The sequence below is a fragment of the Carassius auratus genome, unplaced genomic scaffold (genome assembly GCF_003368295.1).
Source record: "Carassius auratus strain Wakin unplaced genomic scaffold, ASM336829v1 scaf_tig00018988, whole genome shotgun sequence".
Classification (NCBI taxonomy): domain Eukaryota; kingdom Metazoa; phylum Chordata; class Actinopteri; order Cypriniformes; family Cyprinidae; genus Carassius; species Carassius auratus.
In genome coordinates this window covers 66,564-82,801 of record NW_020524917.1, presented here as the reverse complement: position 1 = coordinate 82,801, position 16,238 = coordinate 66,564, and the positions used below count along the sequence as shown (strand labels likewise).

General features: G+C 34.9%; 1 protein-coding gene across 1 annotated transcript; it reads left to right on the top strand.

The window, feature by feature from the left end:
• The first annotated feature begins 6,351 nt into the window (after positions 1 to 6,351).
• Positions 6,352 to 11,142, top strand: LOC113076125 (fucolectin-like). The gene is made up of 5 exons (XM_026248799.1): positions 6,352 to 6,400; positions 7,585 to 7,852; positions 7,942 to 8,081; positions 10,942 to 11,024; positions 11,125 to 11,142. The coding sequence occupies exons 1-5, from the start codon at positions 6,352 to 6,354 to the stop codon at positions 11,140 to 11,142; spliced, it is 558 nt and encodes a 185-aa protein (XP_026104584.1).
• The last annotated feature ends 5,096 nt before the right edge of the window (positions 11,143 to 16,238 follow it).

Below are 16,238 nucleotides of genomic sequence, written 5' to 3'. Positions count from 1 at the left end.
ACAAAATAATTCAAATAAATCCTCCCAGTCCCAATGTAGTCATTGATGGTACAAGAAATTGACAAATAAGATCTCAAAAACACAATTCACAAGCAACAACAAATCAAAGAAAAATACAATGAAATCAAATTATAACAAAAATATCAGATTCAAGAAAAATATTAACTCGACCAAGGTAACAAAATTAATCCATACCAAATAATCTCAACGTACACACACACACGCCAACACACACACATGCCAACAGACACCTTTGCACCAAGCTCACTCAAACACGCTTATATTAACACACGCTCACATAAAACCTGTGCACATAACCGTGTGCGTCTATCACAGCAATCAGTGGGACTTGAGCGCACAGCTTCTCCGGTCTCCACAGCAAAACACTGGTTGCCATAACGAGCCACCACACAGCAGCTAAACAACAGCGGGCAGATATCTATAAAATAATTAACCAATTTAGCCATTAACCCCCCACATACACTAACTAAAATTATATTTTCGATTTAAAAAAAAAACACACAAAGTACTATATAAACTTATCTGCAGCACAATTGACTGACCCTTGGTACGATCGGTAAGAACAGCCACCAATGGCCGTGTTCACACTTAAAATGTTTAGACATTCACAGGCCCACGGCAAGAGTCAAAAGAAGTGAATTTCCCACTTATGCAGCCTACTATCTCGCTCAATGCTTAACGCTTATTAGGTAGCCTCTTTTTCTGCGAAACAGTGATGCCACCTGCATACCATGCCAGAGCAGGGCCGAATTAACCATACGGGCAACTGGGCAATTGCCCAGGGGCCCAAGACCTCTAAAGGGTCCAGGGCAGCAAGGGCACGAGCAAAATACTGTATCTGGTAATCTCCCACTTTATATCAAACAAACTGTCAACACGGGCTTTTGCGCACTGCATAGAAGAGACGCTGCGCTGCCTATGACTTTGAACGTGAATTGAGAGAGCGGCTGAGAGTCAGTCTCATGCGGACTGACCAAAGAAGAGAGGGCTATGGCGGGTGGAATGTGACAGGATTACCTGCCGAAGTCGACAGTCATGTACTTTTTACGTGTGAGAAGGGTACTTCGCCTCAACTGACGTCGCCTCAACTGACGCTTGATAAGTATGTCGCCTCAACTGACGTCGCCTCAAATGACGCGTGATAAGTACGTCGCCTCAACTGATGTCACCTCAACTGACGTCTGCCAAAAAAAAAAAAAAATCTCTGCTCTCTGCATTACACTAACCCTCTAAATAATACATCATCATTGGAGGTGTAATTTTACCAAGTAATAAAATGAAAGTGAACATGTTTTTCTATAATCCAGTTATAATAAGTACTATCTGAAGTATACTTTCGTGCATATAGTAATGTATTTGATTTTACTTACGGGATGTATTTGTATTTTACTTAAAGGAAAGTTCACCAAAATCAAGAACTTAATAATAAAGTAATCACTGAGAAATAATTTACACATTTTCATGTCTTTCCAAACCTGCAGGATTTTATTTCTTCTGTGGGACATAAAAGTTATTCTAAGACTTTCCTATAATACAATATTGTCCCTCAAACATATGATTTTTGGCTTCCGATAAGTATACAATGGCTCATTTCACTGAATATTACAAAAAACTATCATGAATAATATTTATAAAACATATCATATATGTATTCATAAAAAAAAGAGATAACATGATAAACAGCCAAGTATGACCCATACTCAGAATTCGTGCTCTGTATTTAGCCCATCCAAAGTGCACAGTGAACACAGTTTATCAATTTATTTTCTGGTATTTTTTCCCCCTTTTTAATTTGTTGACTTCTGCTGTTTCAGATTTCATTACTTAAACATTGTTCATACTCTGCTTGCTCATGGAATAAAGCAAAGTATACAAATTTGACACTGCTTTATTTAATATTGTGGGAAGAGGTCTTAAAGCCATCACAATTCTCTGAATCATATTCTTTTTTTTGGATTGTGAGAAATCTATAAATGAAAAAAATAAATACTAAGAATAAAAATCAAAGTATACTTTCATATTATGATCCAATTGTTTTGATGACAACATAGACATTTTTTTTTTAAATGGTTATTAAATATTTAAACTTGAGTAAAGTCACAACAGGAAAACCATGTGATGTTTCAGATGAAAGTTTAATCATTTAATACAAATATATTATCGGTTGGAGTTTTTGTAAATGTTTTACAATACAATCTTTAATCTTTAACTGGTATTTAATTAACAAAAGTACAAATAAAATAATTTAAAAGATTAAATATATTTTGTAAATATAAACACATTTTAATTTTGATGGCTGCAAAAATAATAATAATAATAATAATAATAATAATAATAATAATAATAATAATAATAAAATGAAAGTGAAAGAACACCACCTGCATGAAAAATAATAAGTAGTAAGTAACCCCTGAATGAAATAACCAAAATTTATTTAAAAGCTTCGAATATCTCAGCTCTAATGAATGCAAATAATATTATTTTTGGGCTTTATTTTTTTTTATCATAACTTTATAAAACATATAACAAAAATAAATACCATTATTTAGATTCTCCTGATTAAAAAGAGCCCCAAATCACTATAATCCGTCATTATCTAAAGATATTCCCATTAAGTTATAACATGCATTAAACTACACAGGAGCTTGGCAAAAAAAAAAAAAAAAAAAAAAAAAAACATCAAAGATATCTGTAATGGCGATTTTGTTTGTAACCTCATGAAATATCATATATCATAGAAAAAGGCATGTCATTATTTGCAGAAAATCAATCATTTAGATCCTAAGATATCTCTCATAAAGCTATAATACATAAAAATTAATTATGACATGTAGCTGAGCAAAATATAAATTAATTAATTAAATAATATATATATATTTTTAAAAAATCAGAGGTTGCACTCTTGCCAAACATGCATAGATCTTGAAAAATGACACATTCTTTTCAGAAAATTCTTCCGATTAATAAAACAAAATTTACCATAATCAGTCGATCAGATCGATAGATAGATATTCCTCATAAAGCACAACACATTAAATCAGACAGGGTCACAGGGACACATATGATGCAGCAAAGAAAAAAGGCCCAATGCTACAAGTTTTTATTCGTAACTTCTCGAAACATGCTCATATTTGGATGTCATTATTTTCAGGAAATTCTCCTTATTAAAAAGAGTTTACCATAATCTGTCATAGATCTAAAGATATTCATCATCTAATTATAAACTCCAAGTGTGCACATTGTGTAACTTTCTCGTGGATTTTTTTATACTGGTCATTTCATAACACATGCTCTGATTGTGGAAAATGTCATATCATTATTTACAGCAGATTCTCACCATTGAAATAAGTCTAAAATCAAAACAACCCATTTCATATTTTGTGTGAATAATAATACCTAAACCCATTAATTTAAGAAATCAGTTGGAAATATCCTTTGAACACTTGGCAAGCAGAATATAAAACCTAGAATGTTTCTGTATTTTATCTTTTAAATAACTTATATAACTATATATAATTAAAGAAATTAAATCTTTTTTTTTTTTTGTGCCCTAATATGTCAGAAACATCATACAGCTCAGTAAGTTTTTGTCATATGTAATTTGAAAGGTCTCATAGTAAAATAAAACAAGTGTAATTATTTAGGACTTTGACTAAACTTGAAATTCAAAACAAAAGTTTATAAACTGTCAAGGACTAAGAGAAAGGCTAGCTTGGTTCCAAATGCTGTAACTTTTGATTACTTCATGATATCACCATAAAATGTAATTTACATACATGAATGAATCATGTAGAACATCACCAAAAATGAAATTTTCTCCTACCTTATTTCAGACAGGAACCACTTTGGCAAGTTTACTTGAGTTAATTGAACACAATTTTTCTTTGGTGGTATGGTTCCTTATGAGGGTTCTTGCTCCCAGGAATAACTGAACATACAAGAGCTTTAACATTAACCCCCTGGAACCATAAATTTAGAAATACATAACAATTAATTAATAAAGTCTTTAAAGCAAACAGTGATAATCATGTAGATGTGGCAGAGGGACGTCTATCCTGTAGCCTGGTTATGAAGATGGGTGTCTCACAGCATTGAGATCCACCAGCTAAGATTTTTGGAAGCCTTAGTGATCTGAAACAAACAAGACAACAGCCAGAAGGTGCGCAGTAATGTGCTCATGCATATAATGGGGAGGGAGGGAGGGTTGCGAGTCATTGAGCATACTTACCGAGCAGTAGTGCCACGTATATATATGTCCTGTGTCTAATAGGAGAGATGTGGTGATTGGAGCGATTTGACAGCTGACCGCATTAGCTGTTCACAGCCTTGCCTCCATGGCCTGACTGAACTGACGCTGCACTCGATTTGTCTTGAGATAAATATAAGAGAGATATAAAAAAATATCCCTTGACCATGCAAATTTCTCTTACATTTTATCATCTATTTCTCCACATGAGAATATTCAGAGGGCAAATATTTTCCCCCTAAAAATATAGAAAGATTTCTGTCAATTGATAGCATCCTTTTGACTCTCCTTGCTACAGTTTTTGAGTTATGAGTCATTATTTTTGTGTATGTCAAAGCAAAAACAATACCTTCACTGAGGTGAAGCTCCAGGGCCAAAAGTGTTCAAACTGTCTATAATCAGAGTAAATTGGTAATAGGTCAGGGTATCAGGTTTGACAATTAAACATTGTAATTTAAATGAGTGGCTGGGACACAGTGTTAAACATGTATCTGTCCTAGTTATCTTATATTTACAGATTACCAATTTTTGGTCAGTGAAAACATTGAAAATCTTTTCTTTGCACTTTTGCCAATCAAATAAACAATAGAATTACGATTTTATTATGAGATCTTGATTTTATTGCATTTTAAAAATCTTTTTCTGATTTGGGTTTGTATTTAATCCTATCTTGATGTTTTATGTCTTATTGATGTCTATAAAAGTTAATGTAATGATAAATATAAGATTCAAAGATTTATATGTACTGTAATTATATAAAACTATACTGTAAGCGCACCATAGTTATGCAAATGAAGTAGATCATCGCTTTTGATTCAATTCATGAGGAATTAAAACTTCTGGAAGCACATTTTTCTTAGAACGACTTTGTTCTCGACGCAATTTAATGTTAAAGATCGAATGTCTAATGAATATCTTTTATAAATACAACTTTATTTCTGTTAAAATTACACTCTTCTATGTCAAGATGTGACAGTTAGAATTTGAAGTATTGAGTATATTACAGTAATATATTCTGTATATGACCATATTATGGTGATCCTGGGGTCGTGATGATGGGGCCCTTGAATATTTTTGTCCAGGGTACAACAAAGTGTTAATCTGGCCCTGTGCCAGAGGGAGAACGGAAATAAAAGTAAATCTCAGCGTTTTTAAAAGGGGCCGTGAGCTTCCGCCCAGCTCCACCTACCTTAAACGGTCACCCCATTACACATGGGAGAGTGTGCGCTTCGAGCATATAAAGGTAAACAAAATTTTCCCTGCTCTGTTAAACTAAATCTTAAAACGCGATTAAAGAGAAAAGTGAAAATGAATGAAAATGCTTTTGTGGTATACAGCTTTCAATACTGATTTTTGTTTAGAACAATGTAAATTGCTAATGTGCCTTTAAAAATCCAAGCGATTTACAAGTAAGGTGTTACTTGGAAGGTGTAAGAAACCTGGTGTACTATTCTGATCCTTTAGGTCCTCATCTTCATTGCATTTTGCCAGATTTGTTTAGTAAATCCGACTTGACAAGAGAGGTGTTAGAGAGGTGTTCTGAGAAAAGCAATTCTGGAGGTCCTGTGATGTGTGAAATATATTCAGCAAGAATGGAGACTCAAGCTGCCAAGAGAAACACAGATATGCCTGAGCCCGCGTAAGATAATATAAATTAAGCCCAAACCCGTCTGGGTCCCATCGGGTTCGGGCAATGATCTTCAGCTCTAGCACAGTGCATTCGGCATTGATGATGTCAAATGGTTGCACTCATTGAGTTCCTGACGCTTTTTACCGCGACACAACTCAGAAAATAAACAAGAAAATAAAATACTGATACGATACCACTTTGTGCGGCTTTGGATGTAATTTTCAGTTGGAGGGCAACAAAAGAGGCAACATAGGACTCACCCTAGCGATAAGAGGAGGAGGAAAGAAAGCATGTGGACGAATAAAACATCCTAGAGATCCACTTTTTTACTCTACAATTCAGCCCGATGCCTTTGAGGTTGTTAGTGGACTTCAGCTACTGAAACAGCTTACAAACGGCTGAGATAAGAAGTGCTATACTATCCTGTTAGGATGTAAACATACTGACGCTAATCATGATGCTGCAGCCGCTGGAGGAGAATCTCAGCACAGATTTCTCTCGAGGTCAGGGGCATTAAAAATGTATGTACAGCATTTGGTTAGAGCCTATATTTATATCCATCACCAGCTGTAAGGTCTTTCAGAAGCTGTAGTCATAGCAGTATTTTATTTTCAGAGTTGTCTATTCTGACTTGTGTTTCAATAAAATCAGCATCAGGTAGAGGCAGTAGCTCACCGAGTGCAACCATTTGACGCCTCCCATAGTCCAAAATATGTATAAAACTATGTGATTTTTTAAATAACAAACATCTTTTATGGGTTTTCCACTACATATTTTTAGTAAGGACATAATTTGTGTTATATTAAGCTATATAAGTCTTAATACACAGGGATCCCTTTAAGATCATCAATCTTCATTTGCATTTTGCCAGATTTGTTTAGTAAATCAGACTCGTCATGAGAGATGCGCTGAGAAAAGCAATTTTGGAGGTACCATGATGTGTGAAATGTATTCAGCAAACATCCAGTCAGAATTTCCTAAGGGTGGAGACTCAAGCTGCTAAGAGAAACACAAATAAAACAAGGGATAGATGCCTTATCTGACAATAATACAGATTTGGTCAATGTTCTTTAACAAACATGATGGAGGGACTCTTTTATCTGTTCTTACTTTTGGGTGAGTATAAATGACATGCATTAATCAAATTATGTACAATTATAGATGCTGTTTAGCTATTCTTTATGAACATTTTTAAAAAATCAAATGCAACATATACTCGATGGACATCCTGAAAAGCAATGGAAATATTTAGTTTTTGTAACAGGTCTCTTTTCCATTCAGGGGAGTTCAGAAAACTTGGAAGGTAAAAAAGTAAAAAAAAAAAAACTAATGTTAACATGCATTAACTAACATTAACCAATACACAAATTATAGTGTTTTTGTTAGCTTTGTTAGCTTTGGTTTCTAAAATACAACTGCTCATAGTTAGTTCTTGTAAGCACAAATATATAATATATATATATATATATATATATATATATATATATATATATATATATATATATATATATATATATATATATATAATATATATATATACATTTCATATTTTAATGTAGTAGTAAATGGAATTGAGTGTTTTGGATTGGAATGTAATATGTTGACCCAAATGGAATGTACTGAAACTTCACACATTTGAGTCTTGACCATCTATCTCCTTGAATATTTTTTCTTTCTTTTTTTATAGAGAATTTGGCATTTAAAGGAAAGGCTGTACAGTCAAGCACATTTAATGCCTGGGGAGCTGCAAAGGCCATCGACGGCATCAGATACACTCCAAGCTGCGCCCACACATCATACGAGCTCAACCCGTGGTGGAGGCTGGACCTGCTGGATTCTTACTACATTTACAAAGTGACCGTCACCAACAGAGACGACTACTGTCTGGATCAAACGACTGGAGTAGAGATCCGCATCGGAAACTCTCTGGAGAACAACGGCAACAACAATCCCAGGTGAAGTAATGAAAACAGTTAGATTTAGTTAGAACTGGATTTGAGCAGGTCAGCTGATTGTGTCGTGGTTTCTCTCTTTCTCTCTGTAGATCTGGTGTCACTTCACTTGTCCCAGCAGGCAGTTCTGTCAGTTTCTCTTGTGGAGGAATGGAAGGTCGTTATGTGAACATGTACATTCCTAACATTCAGAAGTATCTCACGCTGTGTGAGGTGGAGGTTTATGGAACAGGTAATTTCTGACACCTCATTCTAGATTGTTAAAGTCTAGTATTGTTAAAAGTAAAGTAGATTGTTAAAAAGCAGATCAAATTTCAATAGCGTCGAGATGTTTGAAGCATAGGTCAAGAAGATGGCACTTTCAAGCCCAGCATCTTTCTGTTGGTCGAATTTGCATGATCAACTTGAATTTCTTCGCCCTCGTGGGAATCTCTGAATCACACAGATTCTTATTAAAATCTTATGGGAAGTACATTTGAGTTTTTGCAGTAGTGTTGCCAAATATTTTTCAGTGAATGTTGCTTAAGGCAGGTTGATTTGTTGCTAAATTACATCATGACACATGATGTCATTGGGTGACGGTGTCAATGTAATATGAAATGTAATATTTATATATAAAAAACTATTTTTTTATATACTTAATTCATATAACTCAATATAATTATATATATATATATATATATATATATATAATTCAACATTAAATTATTTAAAAGGAACCATTTTTTGAACATTTACATTTTTAACGTGGTAAAACTACATATTCTGAACATGCGTTTGTTAGTATGCCACACTCCAACAAAAGTCCCTAAAATCTAAATCTGTGTTAATATGAAAAAGGTTTCTTTACTGATTATCCACAGGAATTTTACCTGTATTTAAAATCATGCTTTGCATTTTGTTTAGGGTTACAGGAAATGTCTGTAAAGACGAAAATTGTCCTGGCAGAAAGTTAGCCTACCTTTTCCATTTTTTAAAGACCTTTACTAACTGAGTAACAATTGTTTGTACAAACTAATAAAAAGGCAAAAAGGCGTATCATAAATTAACAATTATTATTGAACTATTGCCGTTACAACTACTGATTCACATGTGATGTGTGTACTGCTAGACACCTCTCTCTGGCTGATGTGCTGCTTGGCTGGCTAGCTGTACAAGACTGATACATACTCAGGTCTGGTGGATCTTTTGATTTGTGCCATTTTCTCTCTGCTGCCCTGAGTTTGGTCCAGTGCTCATGAAGAACTTCAGATAACCAGGGGTTAGAAGGGGCAGCCCGTGCTGGTCTGCAGGAGAGAGGACAAATATCATCTAGACAACAGTTTAAAGTAGAGCATAAAGTGTAAGTTGCTGCATTCACATCCAGAGATGAGAAATGTGTAGGTGAGGGAAAAGAGGAAGATACTATAGAGGAAAGATGGAAGGGAGAAAGGAAGCATAGGTTTCGTCTAAAAGTAACCGGTTTAGGGGTAAGTGGCACAAAGGTAGCAAAATGTAGTTTAAATGTAATGAAGAAATGATCTGAGATATGTAGGGGTTTTACCAAAATGTTGTCTGCAATAAAACTGCGTGTGTGAATTAAGTCAAGTTGGCTACCTGATTTGTGCATGCTTGTAGTGGTAAGTCATTTGAGATCAAATTAAGGAGTGGATGGAAGCCAGTAGCATAAGGCTTGTCCAGATGAATGTTGAAGTGGCCAAAGACTAAGGAAGGTGGATATGATTGGTTGCATGATTTGTGGATATAATTTGGGCAGGAGGGCGGTAGATTACCACAACCTGGAGTTTAATGGGGGCCATCACAGTAATCGCATGAGATTCAAATTAGTTATTATTTTATAGGGGAGAGAGGGTTGACCATTTCCACTTGTTAGAAATGAGCAGACCAATGACCCGACCCCAGCCAACCTGACATGTGAAAGAAAGATAAATTGTTTGCTAGAGCAGCTGGGGTTGCTGAGTCTTCTGGACAAATCCAGGTCTCAGTCAAGCCCAAGATGCTGAGTGTAGATTGTAAAGAAATAGCCAAAATTAAATCTGCTTTGTTGACAGCTACTGACAATTCCAGAGACCCACAGAGAAAGAAAGATGTGCAGTAGAGGATGTAGAGATAGGATGCAGGTTAGCAAGATTGTGTTGTGTCTGCGTGTGACATTAGAGCTTTGTCGAGAGACAACCGAAATATTTTGCAGACACATGATAAGAGGTGAAAAAAACAGGAAACAGGAAAGCAGAGTATATAAAGGGAAGATAATAATAGTTAAGTGTGTTGGTGGTTTTGTTACTCTGTGAAGTTGAGCAGATAAAGTCGCAGGTCTTTACACTGGTTGGTCTTGACACGAGGAGGCTAAACATGAGGCCTGAATGCTTCCACAGATGCTTCCGCAATGCATCAGCGCACAGACATGAGACAGACAATGAGACAAAACCAATAAAACCCATTAAAAAAAAGAGGCATTTGTTACATCCAGTTGGGACTAAATTACTGACTATAGTGAGTTATACTGTCTTTTTTACGTTTTGTGTTGCTTATCGCACTGCGTAAACATAAAACCCATGTCTGTATTTGTGATTGGAGAAATTACAAACAATAAGCACTACTCTACACTGCTAAAAACTCACGTTTGAATCATCTGTGGCAAATTATATAAATATGTAAACAAACTTACAAACTCTGAGTCAGAAGTGCCAGACTGTCCTTGCAAAGTTGGAATTGCCTCATTTTATAGAAACGGACACCGACATTGTAGGCTACTCTTCCTATGCTGCACACATCTGAATATTTGGGTTGAACTGTTCTGGAACAGTGTTGTAAATACAACTTAACCACTGATTTCTAGTTGTGTCCTCTTTTGGAAGGCCAAAGAAAGTATTTAGCAAAGTAGTAAGCAAACAAACAGCGTCTCCACAACATGGTGCCGTAGATAATAAAAGTGTAGGAACCGAATTTGGTTTTGTAAAAATCACAGATTTTATTAACTCTTTTTGATTTTTGGTCAAGGATGTGGCTGAAAAAAAGTTTATGAATCCCTGATTTATATGTTCAATTAGTAAGATATAGTAAAACTAAGTAATGATATGTTTCTCCGACAGCCAAGAAGCAGGTGACCCGAGTGCAGGTGAAAGCTGCTGAGAATGTGGATGAAGCTGAACTGAAGGAGCTCGTCTTAAACCAGGTGGATTTTATAATACTCATCCTAAAATCGATTGTTGAACATACAGCAAACAAAAAACATCAGGTCAGTTTAGACATCAGTTAAAAAAATTATATTTCAGATTTCCCCATCAGCGTGAACAAAACCCACCATGATTTTAAATACACCTTTTGACCAATTCTGATCTTTCTGTAAGATTTGTAAAGTAAGAGGTGTTAATGTTGAGTTGAAATACCTCAGTCTTGTCTGTGTGGGATTTATCCACTGAGTAACTGAAGACTGTTTCTGTGTTTAGTTAAATCAGACGCTGAGCGATCAGGACGTCATACTGACATGGAGGACACAACCCAACGGGAAAGTCTTCCAGAAGAACAGGACTGTACTGAAACAATCTCCTGTTTGTTTTTCTTTGAAGTGAAATGTTATTTAATGCAATTCATTCTTAGTTACAGATATCTGAATTATTTTATTAGATTATTATATTAGACTTACAATTTATAGTAAGTTCTCAAAAAAGTTACATATATTCTTAAACTGTGTTCCGAAGATAAACAGAGTTCTCACAGGTTTGCAAAGACATGAGTTATTAATGACATAATTTAGATTTTTGGGTGAACTATCCCTTTAAGTAAAATGGACTTAATTTAGATTCCCATAGGTAACACCACTAAGTATCTTATATAATTTTCTTATATAGAAAATCAATCTTTATTTATTTAAATTTTTATATATTTGTAAGAATAAAAAAAAACACTTAGTAAGGAGAGCATTTGTCCAGCGTGACTCAATGAAGTGTTTAAAAGGATGAGGAGACTGAAAGAAACTCTGAGTTTATCGAAGAAAACCTGCTCCTGACCAGGTTAGGTTCATAGAGTAAGTTACCATGGTAACTGACTCTGAGTATAAGTTATCTCTTTCAGAAACGGGCTTGACTTACCCTGCTTTCTCGGGTTTGACAAACCTCCCATTCTGAAACATAAAACCTAGAGATTCCCTCATTTCAGGGTTAACATACTCAGAGTTTTCACTTAGCCTCCTTTGTGAAACAGGCCCCAGTTTCAACTAATATAATGATAATGGCATAATAACGCAGGTAAACCTTTTCAAAGACCAATAAACTTTTATTTTATTTTATGGCAGATTCCGAGCAAGAAATACCAACATGTTGACTTTATGTGGCTTAAAGTTAATTAATTTTGTATGTTATATTATTTTATATGCCAGTTAGGGATGTTCATATTGACAGTTTAACCGTTAACCGAAAGTAAACATTTTAACAGATGAAGTGGCCGTTCCCATATTGCGTGTTTTTGGCGCTCAAGTTCGTTATTTCAAATGCGGTATGCGCGCTCATAATGGAAGCGAAGCGACGCACCGCATCTAGTTAAAAAAATCTCAGCTTTTGAGAATGATGGAAACGCAACAGGTCATGTGACAAGAACCAACTCAATCAGCTTTTTTTTTTTTAAATGGGGTGCACCCAAACACTGCAGAGTTTTTTACTTTTCTTCGTAAATAAATCTTGTAGCAGATTTACAGCAAGGGTTTTTCGGTTGTGTAAATCAATTACTGGAATTCCCTTGTAATGGATATCGTAGCTGATGGATGCTTTGCAAGACAGACGTCTCAGGAGTGTAACTGCCCTAGCAATTTAGAAAGAAGGAGAAAACGACGCGCCTAGCATTTTCCACGCATTTTTAGGCACTACATGTGAATGGCCCCTGAGTGTTTGTGTGTTAACTCACTGGGCGCATTGACACACACAACCACTCGCCTACAGACATATTTACTTGAGCAATCCAAATGAAGCGAGCGACAAGTAGGCTACAATGTGGGACCATTTCAACAGGAAAGGCAATGAAGTCACTTGCAAAATATGCTATGTGGTATTAAAATAAAGCCATTAGTGCAAGTACAATGCAATATCACTTGAGATGCAAACATCCACAAGCAAATGAAAGGCACTTCCCAAAGCTGGTCACTCTAGCGAGACGTTATCTCTTTATTCCCGGGACATCTGTGCCATTGGAGAGGGTGTTTTCTGCTGCTGGCTGTCCACAGGCTGTGCTTCATACTAACCCCACATCATGAGCTCATATCGAGCTCATTTTTTTATTTATTGTGAATTCAAATAATTTTTTTTTTCATTAGAATGTTGATTTTTTTTTTTTTTAAATCGACGAATATTTGAAATTCATTGCATTTGTGTAAGAAAAAAATCCATATTTAAAACTTTATAAACTGTAACCTCTAGTTTCTGCTAACTGATGTATGAACATTTGTATAGAAAAATGTGGGAGGATTTGGATATTAGCTAAGAGGAGACTGGTTTTCCTTTGCTAAAGTAAGGAAACTTTGCTTTTGTAAACAAACCAATGAGACTAGAATATTCTCACCTGGAGTTTAAGCTACACCTATGACATCTGCAGGAATGAACACGTGTACGACAGCTAGAGATTACAGAAGGTGTCTAACATTGCTCCTTTCTGTTATTTATTCTCCTCTTGACTAAATCACTTTTTTAACTTTAATTCGAAGAAATATATTTAATATAAACAGTGAAGTCTATGCCTTGCTTTTGATTAATTTATACAATGTAGCATGTTTTATTTATTGTAGTTTATAGCTTATTATTTTTATTATTTTATTTGTATTAGTTTATGATATTGAAACCGGTTACAATAATTGTGAAAAACATATGGCATAAAACAGTTAATATTACAAAAACCTTGTGATATTGTTATCCTGAAATAAAATTACTCATATTGTGATATATGATTTTGGTCATATCGCCACCCCTACCATATACCATACAGAATGCAAAAAAATAAAAATAAAACACAAGCTGACTTTTCAGATTTCTGATCAAGCAGCAACTACACTATTACTTCTATTAATTCCACTTGTTATACAGCTTAGATAAGGCAGTTATGATTGCATGGCTTTTGTCAACACTACACCACTGATAATATTATGTTTATTTTAAATTATAAATATAATATAAATGTAAATTATTTAAATTATGAATATATGCATTATTATTATTATTATTATTTTGTTGTTTTTTCTAGACTTTAAATTTCCTGGAGAAAGGACAAGCACACGGCTACTAACATTTGCATCTGAAAATAACTTCTGAACAGTCAAAAAAGAAACATTTTGCATAATCTGAGTTACCTTTTACATGATCCGAAATTCTACTCTGCTTATCACAAAAACATGATACATTTACACAAATACAGCTGACCTGAAAACTAACGAAGAATCAAATTTCTAATGATTTGTATCCAAACACATCCTCAAAATATGGCTTTGACCAAACATTTATCTGATATTATCATCCAGTCCACAATATTAAATGCAATAACTGATCAATGAATGCAACACAAGTCGGTTTGGACAGAAGTGTCTGTCAAATGCATACATGGAAAGTTAATTTACATAATGATTTTAAAATGAAAATGGATTTTCTGAATAAAACATCTGTAAATGTTTGTACATTAAGTACAATCTTTCTAAGGTGACACAGTTTGTTTCAGACTCATGAATCACGTCCTTCATTTACATGATCCTCAAGGACATCTAAACTGAAAAATAAAGATAAATTAAGATTACACACAACACAAAGTCACCCCCCCCAAAAAAAAAATTAAAATAAAAATCTGTTTATCTATTTATATATAAAAGCATAAAATAAAAAAAGAACATACATTATATGGTAAAATAAACACATTAAAATATAATCAGAGCAAACTGACATCAAAACCTTAAGTATTATATAAAAAAAAGCTCTTTTTTACCGGCAGAGGACATCTTGTTACACTCTGTAGAATGATATTAAAATGAAACTCTTGTTTAATCTTTGCTGAACTATATTTAAATCAAGAGATCCTATCATTCAATCTCCAATATTCGGCCACTGTTTACTATAGGAATAATAATACTAATAATAATAATTTCAGAACCATCAAACCTGTGATGTTCCAAACATGGAATCAAGGATTAAGAAGATATTTAATTAATTGCTGAACAGCTCAAAATCAAAAAATTGGCCAAGGCTAAAAAAAAATAGGGGTGCTCTGATTGATCGCTACTGATTGCTCTTGGCAATAATTGCTATGGGAAGTTTGATCGGCGGTCTCTATAAAGGCCAATCTCATAAACCGGTCTCAAGCTGATGACGCTGCCGTGAGAGGTTCAGCACGACATGCAGTGCCACGCCTAACCTGATTTTACCAAGTGAGACATGTTCCTGGGACAACATCGTTGTTGACCCTGGAACAACATTGTGATTAACCAATCAGATTTGAAGAACCAGTTTATAGATTTTGTGAAGTTTATGTTTAAAATCAGTGTTTGGTGCTTGTACATCAGTGTCATTCATCTATCATTTCCTCTGATTTTAGGGATTACTCATGGTTAAGGTTAGGTTTAGGTGTAGGGATATGGTTAAGAATATATTTTTGGAGTAAAATGTTGTTCCAGGGTCAACAAAATATGTTGACCTAGGAACACATCGGACTTGGCAAAATCAGGACGTGCATACATCACCTCAATCTCTGTCTGGCGAGGGTAAAACAATTATGCAGAAGGTGAGATACAATTCATATTTTTTTTTTCAGAATTGCTGCATGACACACCATTGGGGCAGTTTTTCAAAAAGTTTAATCTGGATTAAAATGATCCGGATTTGGAAATCCCATTTTTCCCTATTCAGGATCAGGTAATCCGTCTTACTTTTATGCCGGTTTTTCAAAGCAACATTGGACTGGATCACCCTGATCCAGATGCTCAGTTTTCAAGATTACCAAATCCGGATAACCTGTGCTCTAAATGGGACAACATACCACAACAAGGGATACTAGCTATGTAAAGAACAGCAAGTTCCTTTGTTGTTCTGGCCCTCAGACTCTTCCATCTAAATTTCACTTGCACCAAGGTCTGGCCAGACCCCACTGCATTCGCATTCTGGGTGATTTCAACCCAAATGTCTTTCTTCCTTTTGTTAGTCACCATTCCACCCGCAACAGAGCTTCCTACTATTGAGGCATCATGGCACTTAACACCCTCCAGCAGTGCTTGGGTTTCTGCAACAGTGAAATTAGGTCCTTTTGAGTCCTACCACCTCATCAATTGCAGCGAACAAGGTATTTATAGGCCATTTCATGAAAGAAATGTTATGACAGCTTCTTCTTAACATGATATAATCACACTAACTAGCAGAAGTGTTTGTGG

Bases quoted from the DNA above. Each gene is read 5' to 3' on its own strand.
- LOC113076125 (XM_026248799.1), top strand. From the start codon at position 6,352: ATGATGCTGCAGCCGCTGGAGGAGAATCTCAGCACAGATTTCTCTCGA. The intron at 6,401-7,584 runs GTCAGGGGCATT...CTTTTTTTATAG, and splicing joins CAGCACAGATTTCTCTCGAG to AGAATTTGGCATTTAAAGGA. The intron at 7,853-7,941 runs GTGAAGTAATGA...TTCTCTCTGTAG, and splicing joins AACGGCAACAACAATCCCAG to ATCTGGTGTCACTTCACTTG.